We start from the raw sequence: 19,443 nt of genomic DNA on the forward strand, positions 1-19,443 counted from the left end.
CCTCCCCAAAAATCTTTTTCCTTTTCCTAAAAAAAAAAAAAAAAAAAAAAAAAAAAAAAAAAATCTGATAAACACAGAGAACAGAGAAATACAGATCTGTTTCTCTCTCCAATGTAAAAGTGCTTCCCCCAAATTTGCAGTCTCCAAACTCTCTGAATATCTAGTTTTCAAATCTAGTGTTTCAAATCTAGTGAGGGCACTGCCATCATCCAGGTTGCACAATCAGCAGGACTTCTGTCTTTGGCAATTTAGTTTTATGGTTAGACCAAAACACTACAGCAACACAATGGGCATTTATTTCCATGTTAAAATACCCACCCGGGGCAACAGCTCCATCACCCACACCTCATGTGTTTCTAATGTCCTCGGGGGTCCAAGGAGCAGCAAACAACCACCTCAGGGTACCCAGCCAAGAGGCCCTAGGTGGCACCAGTGCTACCTCTCAAATCCTCAAGCCACTGGCTGGATGGGGCAGCGTCCTTGCTAAGCCATGTTGGAGCAAGATCCCAGACAGTAAGCTTTTGCCAGCGCTGTACCTCTACATTCGCCAGAGGAGGCCTAGCTTCCCAGGGAGAACACACACAGCAGACAATAAAGCTTCAATCCCACGCTGGAATGGTAAGCTGGCACACATGAAAGGAGAAACAGACCCCCTTCTCCTCATTCAGACAGGACTCCGGGAGAGTAAATATGCATACCACATAGAAGTCCAGGCCGTAGATACCAATGCTTGGGTCATACTTGATCCCCAGATCGATGTGTTCCTGGATCCCAAAACCGAAGTTTCCAGTATCCGAGAAGTTATTTTTTCGTAACTCATACTCCCGTACCTGAGGACAAAAATGTAGCCATCACATTCCCTGTCATTTTCAACTCCTCCCAAAATAACTATCTCAAGATAATTTGCATCACTGAGGTTCCAGAACAGAAGCACAGTTCCCCGTAGAGAGGCTGCAAAGGTAACTGCACTTGCCCTTGACCTGAATCTCTAACTACAGTACTTGGAGTTTCCTGAGCATCCAAAGGGCAGAGAACACCCAGAGAAAGCAGAGACATCAAAATGACTCCCAGGCATCTTTAGAGCCACCAAATAAAAGGTCTTCGGGAAAGTCATGACACGTTTTTCTACAATAGTTTAGCCCTGCTGAGTAGGGAAAAGCCTCGTAGAAACTAGGTAAGTATCAGGACACCAAAGAACAGTGCACCAAATCGAAGCCACCAAAATCATCTACATGTGTTCTTCGGCAGGTGCTGATCCGTATGCCCCACGTAGAGCCCAAACTCACCTTTAAACCTTTCTCCAGAATTTCTTCTGCCTTGGCGCCACGGACTGTGCAGTGGACAGCAATCTTCTCATTTCTCCTGATGCCAAAGGATCTGACAGTGTATCTAGCTGCAGGCAGGGACAAGGAGTCGCGTGTCAGATATCCACTGCACCATACTTCCCCAGAACACCATCTCTGACAGGAAGACACTAAATATCTATCTACTGGATTGTCAGAAAAGTCAAGACACATTTTTGTATAGAAAGAGATGTGTCATGACTTTGACAACCCGATACGCTCTTAAATGGTGGTGCTTTAATCAATGTCATCTGTTTCAATTAACTGACTTTTTTTCATCTATACTACAGAAAACAGACTTCCCAAGTCATCAAGCTTCAAGTCATGGGGCCAGCATGGTGGTTAAGGTGCTGGACTCCCACAGTGCCAACCGTGGTTCAAGTCCTGGACGTGGTGGCTTGCTTTATCGCTTTCCCTTTCTCTCTCTCTCTGGTCAAATTAAAATGAATAAATAAAACTAAGTACCCAATTATTTTTAAAAATTTCAAGTCATTACATCAAAGTTTCAAGAAGGGCAAGTTCAGGACCAGAGTAAGTCGAGGCCACTAGTAAGGAAGACGGATCACTGTATTTTAAAGGACACAAATTACTGGTACTAACTATACTTGCCAGGATCTTAGTGCAGTTATTCACATTTTACAGAGCAGGCTTTCCGAGGTTAACGTTCCCACGATCACAACTGGCAAGAAGCAGGATCTGAACCTAAAATGATCCTCCCTAATCTTATATGTATTATTATTCCCTTTGGTCTCAGCTGAAGGTCTGTCCACAGCACTCAACATGGAATTCCAACGCCGTATCCCCAAGAAAAATAACTTAGGTAGCTCACGAACATAATGCTATTAAGGGAGGGAACCAGCAGTTAGCGTAATGGCTATGTCGCTGGACTCCCATGTATTTGACCACGGTTCGCGTCCTGGACCCAGTGGCTTAAAACTCACACTGGGCGCGTGTGCCCAAGATCCCGAGAGGAGAATAGAGGAGAAGGGATTGCGGCGTGGCCATCCCCCCTGGGGGGTGATTTCTCGCTTTCTGTCTCTAATGTCTCTCTGTCTGTCTGGCGAGCGCACGCGCCCTATAGTGAAAATCTCTCAAAAAAAAAACAATAATGCTATTAAGGGATGTGACTGTCCCTTTCTAAACAGCTGACAGCAGGAGAGCTCGCAAACAACCACAAGCACCCAGCAGAGCCCTCTCGGGCCACGCCTCACCTTTGGAAAACACAGGGGTCTGGCCTGTGAGCTGCTCCAACACCTTGGCCGCTCGGGTGAGTCTGTCTCCGCTCTCCCCCACACAGATGTTGAGGCACAGCTTGCGGATGCGAAGTTCCCGCATGGGGTTCTCCTTTTCACCTTGATCCTGCTGGACAGGGAAGCGGCAGTCAGCACAGCTGGCCGGGGGCGCCCGGCTTTCGGGAGTCGCCACTGGCACAGCCCTGGGACTTCGAGTCATCCCAGATCGCGACGAAAGCTCTAAGAGGTCAAGATGCACTGCTGCTGGAGGGACAGTAAGGACAGTCGGCTCCCAACCTTGTCACCCGCGCCATGCACGCGGCGGACGACCAGGAACTAGGGACGGCAGTTAAGTTACGGACACCGGGGATGAACCCCAAAGGGCTCGACGTGGGGCGAAGAACGCCCCCATTACAAGGCCTTTAAGGCAAGGGAAAACAAGAGGCCGTAACTACGGAGCAAACAGGAAACACGTGGTAAGCGACGGCCCCTCCACCGCATTCCGAAGCCGTCCGCGGGCTGGGACCGAAGGTTGGCGCCTTCCCCAAGCAGAGGAACCGGCCTAGGTTCCTTGACACCGGACACGCCTCAAGTCCCCGCGACTGAAAACAGGCCCGCACCCCGTGATCCAGAATCCTCTGCTCGCTCCACTTGTCCCTGCGCTGGCCGCGACCGTGCCCCTGAGCCCTCCGGCTGGCTGCACCGAGCTCGCTCTAGGATGGGAGGCGGCGACAGGGTACGGCGCTGCGCCCTCGGCCCGCGCGGCCCTGGCAGTTTCGGTCCGGCCAGCATTGCGGACCCCGTTCTCCTCCGGTCACCGGCGACGCAGCGCCCTCGGGCTCGGCCGGCCGCGGATGGAGGCGGATGGAAGAAAAGCAAATCCCCGGTTCAGATACTCACCGCCATGATGGAGAGCAGGAAGAGGGAGTGGAGCTTCCGGCCCAGGGCCTTATGGGCCAGGAGGCGGGCTCTCGACCCCAAGCTAACCAGAGAGATGAGGACGAGGAAGAGAGGCGCGTCTGGCGCGGCGCAGCACAGCGTCCCCCTTCCCCGGTGGTCAGTGCTAGCAACTGCAGGCAGCGCCGGCTCATCCCCGCCGCCTGGGTTTCCAAAAATAGCTTGGAAAGCTCCCGAACTCGCTTGTCCTTGAGTTTCCGGTCGCTGATGTCCTGCCCTTCCACAGAGCCTTGACTTGGTGGTTCCTGCGCGACGAAACAGCCTGGAGTACGTTAAATTAGTTATTCAAATTATGAAGCAAATTGATTCTGTAACAACTTAACCGAATACTTGGGTACTTCAGAAGTTCACGGAAAAATGGAATTAAAATAGTTCATTTTGGTGAAAAAATATTTTGAAATCCATTCATAGCTTTTTTCATAGTACACATTTCTTAGGAATTTTCGCAAGTCTCTTTGTACAATAGAATGTATAAAATGAAGGGCCCAGAGCTGTGAAGACATTTAGTGGGGCTGTCTGGACCAGCTGCCTGACCTTGGGCAAGTTTCGGATTACAACTCTTTCAGGGTCAGCAGGTGGCATGGTGGTTGGGCCACGGGGCTCCCACATTGCTGATTGTGGTTCAAATCCTGGACCTGTTGGCTTCCTTTCTCTCTCTCCAGTCAAATTTAATAATAAACCACTTCAAAAATTTTTATTAATTATTATTATTTTAAAATTTTGCTATAGGGCACGTGCGCTCACCAGAGAGAGACAGCAAAAGTGAGAAAGCAAATCATCAGGTCCAGGAGTTGAAACCACATTTATTAAAAATAAATAAGAAAGGAACTCTTTCAGCCTCAGTTTTCCTCCTCTGTAGAACAGGTACCTCTATCTCATAGGGTTGTTGAGAAAATTAAATGAGGCAGTTGTATAAAGCACATGGTGAGTGAGTCACCTGGTAAACCTGGTGAGCGAGTGAGTAAGAGGAAATACTCAGCCATTAAGTCCAGGATTGGAAAGTAAGAGAAGAGTCTTGCCACTGTCACAAAGCCTACTGAAGATGTGCCTCGACAGCTGTTGAGCCACGGCAGAAAACCCTGCAGTCAGCATGTGAGGAAGCAGCGAGCCAGCACCACTCCCGGGACCATTCTGTCATCCTCCCTGGACCCACAGAGGCAGGAGGGTGGTTGTCCTGAATCAGCTGAGCAGTGGCTTGCTACTCGTGACTGGACCTCTGGTCCTCAATCAGGTTCCACTGCGTAGAACACACCAGAAATGTGTCATTGCCACCTCCACGAAAATTGATATTCACAAAGTAAAAATCCCAAAGCACCTTACCGATGCTTATTTCAAGAAAAAGAAGCTGCGGAAGCCCAGACGCCAGGAAGGTGAGATCTTCGACATAGAGGAGAAATACGAGATTTCAGAGCAGCCCAAGGTTGATCAGAGAGCTGTGGGCTTGCAGATTTTACCAAAAATCAAAGCTGTTGCTCAGCTCCAGGGCTACCTGTGGTCCACATTTGCCCTCACAAATGGAGTTTATCCTCACAAATTAGTGTTCTAAATTTCTTGACGAGAACCTAATTAAATAATTGATCATAAATTACAAAAATGTGAAACGTTAAACCAACATGAAGGAGGGCCAGCTCAGCCCTCTCTCTGCAGCTCTGCAGTGACAGTAACACGCTTCTCATGTGGGGCTGGATCCGCATGGAAGATCAAGGGTTCAGTCCCTCGTTGACCTGTGCATGCTGGCTGAGTGCCAGTGATCCGACTGGCTGGGAGTGCCCAGAAGGGTCACAGTAGGAGATCCTTTGAGGGTGCTTGTCTTTTTCTGTCTCATGAAAGAAAGAAGCTTAAAAAAAAAAAACTGAAGAAAACATGTACTTGGGAAGGCATAAGACAGAGCCCCTCCTCCACAGCACACGCCCACCCCCACCTCAACTTATCTACAAATTAACTTCCTAGTGATATGACCTTGCTTGGCTCCAAAAACCCACACTGGGTTTTTGTTGTTTAGGTTTTGCCACAGGGCACATGTGCTTACTGGAGAGAGACAAAGAGAAAGTGAGAAATCATCGTCCCCCCTAGGGGGAGAGGGGCTGACCATATCAGAATTCCTTCTCTGCCATTCTCCTCTCATGGTTCTAGGTAGGCACACACATGTGCCAGGAGTGATTTAAGAACAATGAATATTTGGTGAAAGAAATTTCTAGGCAAATTATAGAAGGGACCGTGTGACTACTATTTTTTTTTTGAGAGAGAGATTTTTGCTACAGGGCATGTGCACTCACCAGAGAGACATAGAGATAAACAGAAAGTGAGAAATCACCCCCTGGGGTGTATGGCCACACCACAATCCCTTCTCCTCTACACTGTTCTCAGGATTTGGGGCATGCACTTACATGCACCCAGTGTGTTTCCAGCTGCTGAGTCTGGGACTTGAACCATAGTCAACCATGTGTAGTGCTTTAACCACCATACCACCTGCTGGTCCCAATCATGTTGTTACTTTGAATAGCTTACAGTGAAATGATTTAGCAAAGGGATGACTTAAAGATAAAATCGATTTCTGAGGAAACACTGAAGCAGAGCTGAAAATTCTGGAAAATTCATGGCCTGATTATGTAAAGAGTGAAAAAGTATGTTCAGAAGAGTGTAGCCAACCAGTGGCTTTCTTTCTTTTTTTTTAAGAGAGAGTTTTGCTAAAGGGTATGTGCACTAGCCAGAAAGACAAAGAAAGTGAAAAAGCACCCCCTAGGAGGATGGCCACATCGCAATCCTTTCTCCTCCATTCTCCTCTCAGGATTTTGGACACACACATGCACACACACACACACACACACACACACACACACACCTGCCTGATGTGATTTTCAAGCCACTGGGTCCAGAACTTGAACTGTGATCAGCCACGTGGGAGTCCACTATGCCACCTGCTAGGTCCAGCCAATAAGATTAACACAGATGAAAAGAATCCAGGTGCTCTTCATCAAGTCAATGGGAAAAGGCTCTTGAAGGCATTTTGGATATCTTAAGGCTGCCAGAGGCCTATGAGAGTAGAATGATTTCAGGAGATCGCCTAGGGTGGGTTTGCTGCCCTAGGCCACTTTGGAACTCCACTTCATACATCCCAGTGCTGTGTTTCTCATCCTCAGCTATGTGCAAGTTGCCCCCCGCCCGGTGTGGCTTAACCTGACATTAAGGCTGATGCTCTGCCCACTGCTCTGGAAAGCGCAATGGCAGATCTTGGTGATAAGCATGTGGTGGTAATTCTTCAGGCTCATAGAATTCAAGAGCCTTAAAGGCATGGCAGTTTTCACTGAGATTTCAAAGGGCGTCTTGGACTACCTGAGACTTTCACATGGGAAGGGCCTACAAAGGGTCCCCATCAGGGTAGCATCAAGTTGAAATGTGGGGTCTAAGCTGCTGCAGAAAGGGTGCATCAGGGCAATGCCTAGTGGAGCCTGAAGGGTGGGGACAGCCTTAGGACTCCAGAACTGTAGAACCACTAGCATATAATACCAGCCCAGGAGAACTGCAGGCGTGAGAATCCAACCTGTGAGAACCGTTGCATGAGCTAATCCCAGAAAAGCCATGGAGGCAAAGCTACCTGAGACCTAGGGGGCCCAACCCCCACACCGATGTGTCTAGAATATGACACATGAAGTGAAAGTTTATTTTGGAGTCTTAAGACTTAACCTCTGCTGGGGTTTGGACCTGCTTGGGGCCCATTTCTCTTTTCTTCTTATGGAATAGAAGTGTTTACACTGTGCCTGTTCCCCTCCCCCCCTTTCAGAATGATTTTTGCTATAATGCGCATGTGCTTGCTGGAGAGATAGATAGATAACAAGAACTCACCCCCTGGGGGGATGACCACGCTGAGGGTACGGTGAGGATGAGCTCTATCATTGGTTTGATGAACTTGGCATTGCACTTCGCTCTACACTAACTTGCAGACCCACACAACAAGTGTGTAAGGTCAGCAAACTCCAAGTCTATTATCTAACCCACTGGCCGCAGGCTAACGTGCTTCGTTCTTTGGGCGTCTAAAACATAGTTGATGCATAACATGCAGAAGGATATGGAATGAAACTCTCAGCTCACTAGCTGTAATGATCAGGTTAAAGGGAAACAGGCACCACCCCTCAGGCCCCTGCTCAACATCAACTTAGAAGAGCTCCCTTGACCTCTTGATGTAAAGTAACTCTCCCATGGTGCATCCCTTCTTCCTCCTCTAGTATGTCCTTCTCAGCACTGGTACCATCCACATCATCTGTCCCCAGGAGAGTGCAAGCTTCTCATTTGCGTCCGCACACTCAGCACCAAGGACAGTGCCTGGCGTGCCCGCTCTGGATACTGTCCGGATGAACACATTGCCAACAGAAGGGCTAGCCATTCTCAAGGGCTATGGGGCAGTGTGAGTCTGAAAAACCCAAAATAATGCCTACCTTTTGTTTCACAGGGATTTAATCTTATTTTAAAGATTCTAATTAAATTATCTTTATTCCGATTAAATGATCAAAGACACATGGAAAGATTTATTTACTAAGATGTTTACGGCAGCTTTTAGTAAGATGAAAAACAATATACTTAGAAGCTAGTGACTTAAGAGTTTAGTTTAGGTCAGGTGGTGGTGTGGTGCTTAAGGTGCTGGACTCTCACATGGCAGACCATGGTTTGAGTCCTGGACCTGGCGGCTTGCTTTCTCACTCTCCTCTGTCTCTCTCTGGTCAAACTGAAGAATAATAATACCTAATTAAAATTAAATAAATAATTTTTAAAAATAGTTTAGTCCAATTTCACTGTGTCCCAGTCTTCTTATTTTACACAGGAGTGAAATACCTTCTTTGTGAATTTGTGTACATGTAAATTGTTTTCTGGTATCTGGCATATAGTAATTTCTCAAATCATTAATCATCATTTGGGTATGGCTAAACAAACTACTGTACCACCATGAGATGCAATATAAAACGCCCATTTACTATTCAAAGTGTTTACATGTCAAGGAAAGTTTAAAATGTGTTATAGAAAGTTAAGTTATGGTTGAGTCCTGCTGTGAATACCTCAAACGAACGGCTTGAAAACCAGGTTATCTGCAAGTCATGGGGTTGCCACTCAAGCTTCGGATGTGCCTGCAATGCTCACTGTAAAGACGTTAGGTGGTACTTTCATAATAAAATACATAGCTATGTATACACGGAGGAAAAGGTTAGGAATTCGCAAGTCATGTACAGACTTTAGGTGTGCTTTAGGCACACTTAGTGAGAGTGGTTAGCATTTAGCTGCCAACTGCATGCATGAGCAGAGGCCCATGTGTAGTCTCTTGTTTAATTTTCTTTTTCTTTTTTCTTTTTCTTTTTTTTGGTCACATGGTGTGCATGCTTGCCAGAGAGAGGCAGCGGGAGAAGGAGAGGGGAAGGAAGAAAGCACCCCCCCCATGGGGAATGGTCACATTGCAATCTCTTCTTGTTTGTTTCTTTCTCCTTTTGGAATTTTGGACATGTGTGCACACTCACCCTGGTATTTCTTCCCTTCTTCCTCTTCTTCTTCCTCCTCTTCCTCTCCTCCTCCTCCTCCTCCTCCTCCTCCTCAGGTGTTTGCTCTAGGGTGCATACACTCACCGGAGAGAGGCAGAGAGATACAGAGGGAGGGAAAGTGAGAAACCACCCCCCGCCCAGGAGGATGGCCAGATCACAATCCCTCCTTCTTCGTTTTTCTCTTAGGATTTTGGGCATGGATGCACATGTGCCCAGCATGATTTTCAAGCTGTCAGGTCTTGGACTCAAAATACGAGGATCCAGCACCTTAATGACCACACTACCTTAGGCCACAAGGTCATGCAGAAGGATATGGAATGAAACTCTCAGCTCACTAGCTGTAATGATCAGGTTAAAGGGAAACAGGCACCACCCCTCAGGCCCCTGCTCAACATCAACTTAGAAGAGCTCCCTTGACCTCTTGATGTAAAGTAACTCTCCCATGGTGCATCCCTTCTTCCTCCTCTAGTATGTCCTTCTCAGCACTGGTACCATCCACATCATCTGTCCCCAGGAGAGTGCAAGCTTCTCATTTGCGTCCGCACACTCAGCACCAAGGACAGTGCCTGGCGTGCCCGCTCTGGATACTGTCCGGATGAACACATTGCCAACAGAAGGGCTAGCCATTCTCAAGGGCTATGGGGCAGTGTGAGTCTGAAAAACCCAAAATAATGCCTACCTTTTGTTTCACAGGGATTTAATCTTATTTTAAAGATTCTAATTAAATTATCTTTATTCCGATTAAATGATCAAAGACACATGGAAAGATTTATTTACTAAGATGTTTACGGCAGCTTTTAGTAAGATGAAAAACAATATACTTAGAAGCTAGTGACTTAAGAGTTTAGTTTAGGTCAGGTGGTGGTGTGGTGCTTAAGGTGCTGGACTCTCACATGGCAGACCATGGTTTGAGTCCTGGACCTGGCGGCTTGCTTTCTCACTCTCCTCTGTCTCTCTCTGGTCAAACTGAAGAATAATAATACCTAATTAAAATTAAATAAATAATTTTTAAAAATAGTTTAGTCCAATTTCACTGTGTCCCAGTCTTCTTATTTTACACAGGAGTGAAATACCTTCTTTGTGAATTTGTGTACATGTAAATTGTTTTCTGGTATCTGGCATATAGTAATTTCTCAAATCATTAATCATCATTTGGGTATGGCTAAACAAACTACTGTACCACCATGAGATGCAATATAAAACGCCCATTTACTATTCAAAGTGTTTACATGTCAAGGAAAGTTTAAAATGTGTTATAGAAAGTTAAGTTATGGTTGAGTCCTGCTGTGAATACCTCAAACGAACGGCTTGAAAACCAGGTTATCTGCAAGTCATGGGGTTGCCACTCAAGCTTCGGATGTGCCTGCAATGCTCACTGTAAAGACGTTAGGTGGTACTTTCATAATAAAATACATAGCTATGTATACACGGAGGAAAAGGTTAGGAATTCGCAAGTCATGTACAGACTTTAGGTGTGCTTTAGGCACACTTAGTGAGAGTGGTTAGCATTTAGCTGCCAACTGCATGCATGAGCAGAGGCCCATGTGTAGTCTCTTGTTTAATTTTCTTTTTCTTTTTTCTTTTTCTTTTTTTTGGTCACATGGTGTGCATGCTTGCCAGAGAGAGGCAGCGGGAGAAGGAGAGGGGAAGGAAGAAAGCACCCCCCCCCCATGGGGAATGGTCACATTGCAATCTCTTCTTGTTTGTTTCTTTCTCCTTTTGGAATTTTGGACATGTGTGCACACTCACCCTGGTATTTCTTCCCTTCTTCCTCTTCTTCTTCCTCCTCTTCCTCTCCTCCTCCTCCTCCTCCTCCTCCTCCTCAGGTTTTTGCTCTAGGGTGCATACACTCACCGGAGAGAGGCAGAGAGATACAGAGGGAGGGAAAGTGAGAAACCACCCCCCGCCCAGGAGGATGGCCAGATCACAATCCCTCCTTCTTCGTTTTTCTCTTAGGATTTTGGGCATGGATGCACATGTGCCCAGCATGATTTTCAAGCTGTCAGGTCTTGGACTCAAAATACGAGGATCCAGCACCTTAATGACCACACTACCTTAGGCCACAAGGTCTGGGACACGAAACACAGTCAGCCATGTGGGATCCAGCTCCCTTAGCCAGCAGGCCATGGGCTGGCCCTCTCGTCTAATTCTCACAACCCCATCAAGTGAGTCCTAAGGCCCAGAGTGTTAGCACCTCGTTCACCCTTTGCTGGGAGCGAAGACTGGAGTTGGAACTTGAACCCAGGTCCGATGTCAGAACTAGACTCCTTTGGTAGAGCGACATTCACCTAGGAATTTCAAACCCTAGAAGACTGTAGAATTCTGAGCCCAGTGATTATGTTTTAGAACATAAATCTTGCCTATGTACTGCTAAGGTCAGTAGCTTAGATGCCATAGATGTGGGCTGGCAGGTGGCATGGTGGTTAAGGTGCTGGTCTCCCACATGGCTGGACACAGTGTGAGTCCTGGACCAGGTGGCTGGAAAATCACACTAGGTGCGTGTGAGTGTGTCACCAGAATCCCAAGATAATGGAGGAGAAGGGTTTGTGTTGTGGCCATTTCCCTTGGGGTGTGATTTTTCACTTTCCCACTTTCTTCCTCTCTCAGGAGAGCACATGTGCCCTGTGGCAGAAACCTAAAATAAATAAATAAATAAATAAAAACTGGACAAAGTGGGACCAGCAGATAGCATAATGGCTACATCACTGGATTTCCATGTAGTCGACTGCAGTTCAAGTCCCAGACCCAGTAGTTTAAACTCACGCCGGGTACATGTGAGTGCGTGCTCAAGATTCTGAAAGGAGGATGGAGGAGAAGGGATTGCAGTGTGGTCATCCCCCCTGGGGGGTGATTTCTTGCTTTCTGTCTCTCTGTCTCTCTCTGTCTTTCTGGCGAGCGCACATGCCCTATAGCGAAAACTTCTCAAAAAAAGAAAACTAAAGCAAACAAAAACTGGACACAGTATATGAAAAGAAGCCCCTTAGATCTTACGTGGCTAACCACAGTTGAATCCTGGCTCCTACAGCTTGAAAAACATACCAGGTATACGTGTGTGCACGCCCAGATTCCTGACAGGAGGAAAGAATGGAGGAGAGGAGATTGGTGCAGGACCTGGCCCCATTGGAGGACGCGTTCTCTTTCTCATGCAGCCCCTAGTTGGAGGAAACAACATCTCTATGTGAAACAATGATTTTCTGCTATTGGACCTCCAGCTGTGAAATGTGATTTGGAGAGAGGGGAAGCACGGTGGGCCCTGTGGCTGTCCCCACCTTGCTGCCTGGCGGGTTCCCATGCAGCAGCGTGAGCCCGGGAGCCCAGGTGGAGCCTGGCAGCCTCTTGCCGCTGAGGAGCTGGAGCGGGGAGGCCGCAGAGGCCAAGGTGATTGGATTAGTTGCAGGGAGAGTCCTGGAGAGCACAGAGCAGCACAGAGCTCCACGCAGGCTCCCCTCCAGCTGAGCACGGGTGAGCGCAAGTGGGTTAGAGATGTAGCTGAGGCTGGGGAAAGGACCACCTGACAGGAGCAGGGAGAAAAGGCGCAGGAATTTTACCTGGTACCAGGAACACTCTGTTTCCATCAGAGTGGGAAACTCAACGCAAAGGGATAAGGTAAAGCACTTAGAGGTTTATTGATTACATAGCTCTAGAATAAAGCTGCTCTGGTCTGACGCAATGAAACCTCGGAGCAAACCTCAAAAGGATGAAACTTTTGGGACCAGCAGTTAGCGTAATGGCTATGTCACTGAACTCCCATGTAGTCGACCGTGATTCAAGTCCCAGACCCAGTGGATTAAACTCACTCACACTGGGCATGTGTTCGTGCGTGCCCAAGATCCTGAGAGGATAATGGAGGAGAAGGGATTGAGGCATGGTCATCCCCCCGGGGGGTGATTTCTTGCTTTCTATATCTCTGTCTCTCTCTGTCTGTCTGGCGAGTGCACGCGCCCAATAGCAAAAACCTCTCCAAAGGAAAAAAAAAAAGGATGAAACTGTTTCCAAGTAACTTAAGTCTCTTACAACACATATCAAAAATATTGATGGAAATATAAAAATATTCAGCACCCAGGCTGGTCCCGTTGGCTTCGTGGTTAAGGGAGTCGGATCCTATATGGTCAGCCGTGGTTTGAATGCTAGCTGGGGCAGCTTGAAAAATGAGCCAGGCAGGGAACCAGCAGTTAGCGTAATGGCTATGTCGCTGGACTCTCACGTAGTCGACCGTGGTTCGTGTCCCGGACCCAGTGGCTTAAAACTCACGCCGGGCGCGTGTGCGTGCGTGCCCAAGATCCCGGGAGGAGAATGGAGGAGAAGGGATTGCAGCGTGACCATCCCCCCTGGGGGGTGATTTCTCGCTTTCTGTCTCTATGTCTCTCTCTGTCTGTCTGGCGAGTGCACGCGCCCTACAGTGAAAATTTCTCCAAAAAAAAAAAAAAAGAGCCAGGCAGTGGTGGGGAGGGGACCAGCAGTAAGCTAATGGCTATGTCGCTGGACTCCCACGTAGTCGACCGGGATTCGCGTCCTGGACCCGGTCTGTCTGTCTGTCTGTCTGTCTCTCTCAGTCTTGATGATACACCTATGCCTGTTGGTATTAACAATTTTATATAAATATGGGGGAGGCGGCAGGCGGCATGGTGGTTAAGGAGGGCGCTGCACTCCCACATGGCTGATGACGGTTGGAGTCCTAGACCTGGTGGCTTGCTTTCTCACTTTCCCTCTCTCACTCTGTCCCCTCTCTGGTCAAATTAAAATAAATAAATAAAGATAAATAAAATAATTTTTTTTTAAAAAAGGTATGTATGTTGTGTATCTCCAGCACCCCCAAAAAGGTAAAATTCACAATTTCTGGAATCAAATGAAAAACTCTCTGGTCTTAAAACAAAAAAAAGTTCAAGAAAAATGGAATTAGAAGGCCAGACTAATCGGTGTGGTGAGAGGCGGACACAGCTGGTGAGAGGCAGGCGGTGTGAGTCAGGGTTTGGTGAGCTGACAATTAGCTGCGTTTTCCTGGCTCAGCACAGTTCCTGAGCAGCAAACTTTCTTGGGTGGAGACCTACTTGGCCCAGAAAACCTAGCAAGCCAGAAGGTTCACACCCCATCACGAGGGCGATTGTTCTAACTACAAAAGAACACAGCGATCTTTCCACATTTCGAAGATTGGAAAAGAAAATCCAGTCTTGAAAAAGCAATTGGAATCTCTCATTATGTCTTGTTTTTCATCTTCTCAAAATAGAAAAAAAAAAAAAAAGAAAAAGAAAAAGTCTTTCCAATTGAGGGAAAACATCTCTCTCTAGCCCATGCAAGAAGAAAAGAGGAAGTACCCAAATTGATGCAGGAATCGAGTTTACTTGGCTGTTGCTTATCTTCATATATGAAGATCTCTTTCAAGTCAGTAAGAAGAGGCCCCAATAATACATAAATAGGCAAATGAGGAGAGAATACCAAATGTTTCTAGGAATCAAAGAAGAGCAAATTAAAACAATGTACCATATTTATGCCTTCCAAGTGTTCAAGCAATAGAAAAATGACAGAAATTATTGATAATGAAGATGCAAGAAAATGAGTGCTCTTGTACTTTGTTTTGCTAGCAGGAATTCCAAATGACAAACTCTGGGGCCAACAGGTGACCTGGTGGTTAAGGCGCTGAATTTCCACAGGGCTGATTGCAGTTCAAGTCCTAAACCAAGCAACTTGAAAATTGTAACAAATAAAGAGCTACATAAATAAATGTTCAAATGGAATAAACTCTCTGCAGGGCATTTTGTGAAAAGATGAACCTTAAGTCTTTTTTCTTTTTTTGAGAGGTTTTTGCTATAGGGTGCATGCCCTTGCCAGACAGACAGTGACAGAGAGACAGAAAGCGAGAAATCATCCCCAAGGGGGGATGGCCGCACCCCAATCCCTTCTTCTCCATTCTCCTCTCGGGATCTTGGGCACGCATGCACACATGCCTGGTGTGAGTTTTAAGCCATTGGTCCAGGACTCGAACCGCGGTAGACTACCTGGGAGTCCAGCGACATAGCCATTATGCTAACTGCTGGTCCCAACCTTAAGTCTTAAAATATGCATCTTTTCAGACTAGTCAAGTAGCATGGAGGTTAAGGTGGCTACCTAGCTAACTTCATGGTTCAAGTCCTGGAACTGGGAACTTGAAAAACACACTAGGCAGACCAGCAGGTGGCATGGTGGCTAAGGGGCTGGACACTCCCACCTGGCTGACAATGGTTTGAGTCCTGGTCCTGGTGACTTGCTTTCTCATTTTCCTCCTCTCTGTGTGTCTATCTTTCTCTGGTCAAATTTAAAATAAATGAATAAATAAAATAAATAATTCTTTAAACAAATAAAAAAAGAAATAAAAAGAAAAGCACACTGGGCACATGTGCATGCATGCCCAAAATCCCCAGAGGAGAACAGAGAAGGGACGACAGCACGGCCATACCCCAGGGAGGAGGAGGCTTCCTCGCCTTCCCTCTCCAGCAGTGCACGTGCCCTATAGCAAAACCTTAAAACAAACGTGCATCCTTCCATTCAGTTATTCACTTCTGAAGCTACTTGTCAAAGGAAATACAATGACAGGGGGTATTCCCTCTGGACTTACTGACTACAGTGGGAGGCTCTCGGGTGGGTGAGGCTGCCAGGGTGCTGGGACGCCCTCAGGGCTATTTATCAACCGCAGGAGAAATGGTTCCATGGTTTACCGACTGGTCAGGTCATGCTACCTGTCTTCAATGCCAGGTTTTAAAACTAGAAAGTATTTTTAAGGTTGCTTTGGCTTCCGTATAAAGTCAGAGCTGGGAGCTGCAGGTGGGCAAAGGTGTCTGGCTGCTGAGCGCTGAGACGAGGTGTAGGGTCCGCGGGAGGAGACGGGGTGTAGGGCCCACAGGAGGAGACAGCGTAGGGCCCGCGGGAGGATGGGGTCGCCGGGCCCAGCGTAGCAGCCACCGGTGTCAGGGGCCGAGCAGGGAGGGATCGGTCCCACATGGCTGATGACGGTTGGAGTCCTAGACCTGGTGGCTTGCTTTCTCACTTTCCCTCTCTCACTCTGTCCCCTCTCTGGTCAAATTAAAATAAATAAATAAAGATAAATAAAATAATTTTTTTTTAAAAAAGGTATGTATGTTGTGTATCTCCAGCACCCCCAAAAAGGTAAAATTCACAATTTCTGGAATCAAATGAAAAACTCTCTGGTCTTAAAACAAAAAAAAGTTCAAGAAAAATGGAATTAGAAGGCCAGACTAATCGGTGTGGTGAGAGGCGGACACAGCTGGTGAGAGGCAGGCGGTGTGAGTCAGGGTTTGGTGAGCTGACAATTAGCTGCGTTTTCCTGGCTCAGCACAGTTCCTGAGCAGCAAACTTTCTTGGGTGGAGACCTACTTGGCCCAGAAAACCTAGCAAGCCAGAAGGTTCACACCCCATCACGAGGGCGATTGTTCTAACTACAAAAGAACACAGCGATCTTTCCACATTTCGAAGATTGGAAAAGAAAATCCAGTCTTGAAAAAGCAATTGGAATCTCTCATTATGTCTTGTTTTTCATCTTCTCAAAATAGAAAAAAAAAAAAAAAGAAAAAGAAAAAGTCTTTCCAATTGAGGGAAAACATCTCTCTCTAGCCCATGCAAGAAGAAAAGAGGAAGTACCCAAATTGATGCAGGAATCGAGTTTACTTGGCTGTTGCTTATCTTCATATATGAAGATCTCTTTCAAGTCAGTAAGAAGAGGCCCCAATAATACATAAATAGGCAAATGAGGAGAGAATACCAAATGTTTCTAGGAATCAAAGAAGAGCAAATTAAAACAATGTACCATATTTATGCCTTCCAAGTGTTCAAGCAATAGAAAAATGACAGAAATTATTGATAATGAAGATGCAAGAAAATGAGTGCTCTTGTACTTTGTTTTGCTAGCAGGAATTCCAAATGACAAACTCTGGGGCCAACAGGTGACCTGGTGGTTAAGGCGCTGAATTTCCACAGGGCTGATTGCAGTTCAAGTCCTAAACCAAGCAACTTGAAAATTGTAACAAATAAAGAGCTACATAAATAAATGTTCAAATGGAATAAACTCTCTGCAGGGCATTTTGTGAAAAGATGAACCTTAAGTCTTTTTTCTTTTTTTGAGAGGTTTTTGCTATAGGGTGCATGCCCTTGCCAGACAGACAGTGACAGAGAGACAGAAAGCGAGAAATCATCCCCAAGGGGGGATGGCCGCACCCCAATCCCTTCTTCTCCATTCTCCTCTCGGGATCTTGGGCACGCATGCACACATGCCTGGTGTGAGTTTTAAGCCATTGGTCCAGGACTCGAACCGCGGTAGACTACCTGGGAGTCCAGCGACATAGCCATTATGCTAACTGCTGGTCCCAACCTTAAGTCTTAAAATATGCATCTTTTCAGACTAGTCAAGTAGCATGGAGGTTAAGGTGGCTACCTAGCTAACTTCATGGTTCAAGTCCTGGAACTGGGAACTTGAAAAACACACTAGGCAGACCAGCAGGTGGCATGGTGGCTAAGGGGCTGGACACTCCCACCTGGCTGACAATGGTTTGAGTCCTGGTCCTGGTGACTTGCTTTCTCATTTTCCTCCTCTCTGTGTGTCTATCTTTCTCTGGTCAAATTTAAAATAAATGAATAAATAAAATAAATAATTCTTTAAACAAATAAAAAAAGAAATAAAAAGAAAAGCACACTGGGCACATGTGCATGCATGCCCAAAATCCCCAGAGGAGAACAGAGAAGGGACGACAGCACGGCCATACCCCAGGGAGGAGGAGGCTTCCTCGCCTTCCCTCTCCAGCAGTGCACGTGCCCTATAGCAAAACCTTAAAACAAACGTGCATCCTTCCATTCAGTTATTCACTTCTGAAGCTACTTGTCAAAGGAAATACAATGACAGGGGGTATTCCCTCTGGACTTACTGACTACAGTGGGAGGCTCTCGGGTGGGTGAGGCTGCCAGGGTGCTGGGACGCCCTCAGGGCTATTTATCAACCGCAGGAGAAATGGTTCCATGGTTTACCGACTGGTCAGGTCATGCTACCTGTCTTCAATGCCAGGTTTTAAAACTAGAAAGTATTTTTAAGGTTGCTTTGGCTTCCGTATAAAGTCAGAGCTGGGAGCTGCAGGTGGGCAAAGGTGTCTGGCTGCTGAGCGCTGAGACGAGGTGTAGGGTCCGCGGGAGGAGACGGGGTGTAGGGCCCACAGGAGGAGACAGCGTAGGGCCCGCGGGAGGATGGGGTCGCCGGGCCCAGCGTAGCAGCCACCGGTGTCAGGGGCCGAGCAGGGAGGGATCGGTAGCCCGTGTCCAGTACTTGCTTCCAGCCCAGGTGCTTCTGAGGAGTTACCAGGAATCCAGGTGAAGAGGATGCCATGGAAGGTACCGAGAAGGAGGCCATAGGTCCCAGGCTCCAGCAGAACTGGATTGTGGGGGGTAGGAGAGTCCTCAGGGCGAGAGTTGCCCCAAGCCCACTCAGCCCTCTCTGCAACACCTTGTGGTTGGCCGACATCTCCCGTCTTTCAGAAGAGGAAACGGAGGCTCGGGAGTGCTGTGACTTGGGCAAGCTGAGTACTGTGAAGGCGAAGGCTGGAATTTAAACACAAGGTACTCGTCTTTTAAGGGCATTTCTCTGCCACTCTGCACCTTGCCACCCTGGATGGTTGAGACGGGCACCATCAACATCTCCACGAGGCTCAAGGGGGCGGGGGGTGGGGAGAGTTCCCGGGAGTCCAGCCATCAGCGGACGAGGTTGAATCAAGTCGGGTCTCATGAAATGTCATCACCACCACACGCTGGTGCACACGCCAACTCTGCACGTCTGGGGCCATCTGATCCAACATTTCCATTTTACTTCATTAGCTGTAGGGTGGCTGAAAGCACAAGGTCTTGGATTAAGTTGTCTGGATTCGAATTCCAAATCTCCCCTAGACGCTGTGAGACCTAAGACACAACCTCTCTGAGCCAGTAAGTGAGTCACTATAGCAGCTGCCTCGCTAGGGGAGGTGATGCAGGTAGAGTAGCACACCGCGGCATATGGAAAAAGCTCAACAAACAGGGGTAGGTGCTCTTAGTACTATCGTTTAAAAGTATACAGATACAGGCCAGCCGGCAGCAGGGAGGTTAAGGCCCTGGACTCCCACATGGCCAACCACAATTCTAGTCCTGGACCCAATGGTTTGAAACTCATGCAGGATGTGTGTGTGTGCGCGTGCCCAAAATCCCAGGAGGAGAATGGAGGAAAAGGGATTACGCATGGCCGCCCTCCCGGGGGGGATTTCTTACTTTCCTTCTCTCTGTCTTTTTCCAGTGAGCACACATACTCTATGGCAAAAACCTTAAACACACACACACACACACACACACACACACACACACACACTTTTTTTTTTTTTTTTAAGAGTGTTT

At 47.3% G+C, this 19,443-nt stretch overlaps 1 protein-coding gene across 2 annotated transcripts in view; it reads right to left on the bottom strand.

Annotated features, from left to right (window-relative positions):
* RPL11 (ribosomal protein L11) overlaps positions 1-3,559 on the bottom strand; it is a 4,938-nt gene extending 1,379 nt beyond the window's left edge. Inside the window, exons 1-4 of one of the 2 annotated variants that reach the window (XM_027770565.1) lie at positions 3,476-3,559; positions 2,555-2,705; positions 1,287-1,393; positions 699-830 (exon numbers count right to left, since the gene is read on the bottom strand). In XM_027770565.1, the coding sequence (XP_027626366.1) occupies positions 699-830; positions 1,287-1,393; positions 2,555-2,705; positions 3,476-3,481 (396 nt within the window). In that variant the 5' untranslated portion in view covers positions 3,482-3,559. The remainder of the gene's footprint in view (positions 1-698; positions 831-1,286; positions 1,394-2,554; positions 2,706-3,475) is intronic. The other variant, XM_006145146.3, reaches the window with a different exon arrangement.
* Positions 3,560-19,443: the final 15,884 nt, after the last annotated feature.

The sequence above is a fragment of the Tupaia chinensis genome, unplaced genomic scaffold, assembly GCF_000334495.1.
Source record: "Tupaia chinensis unplaced genomic scaffold, TupChi_1.0 Scaffold000146_1, whole genome shotgun sequence".
Lineage (NCBI taxonomy): Eukaryota > Metazoa > Chordata > Mammalia > Scandentia > Tupaiidae > Tupaia > Tupaia belangeri.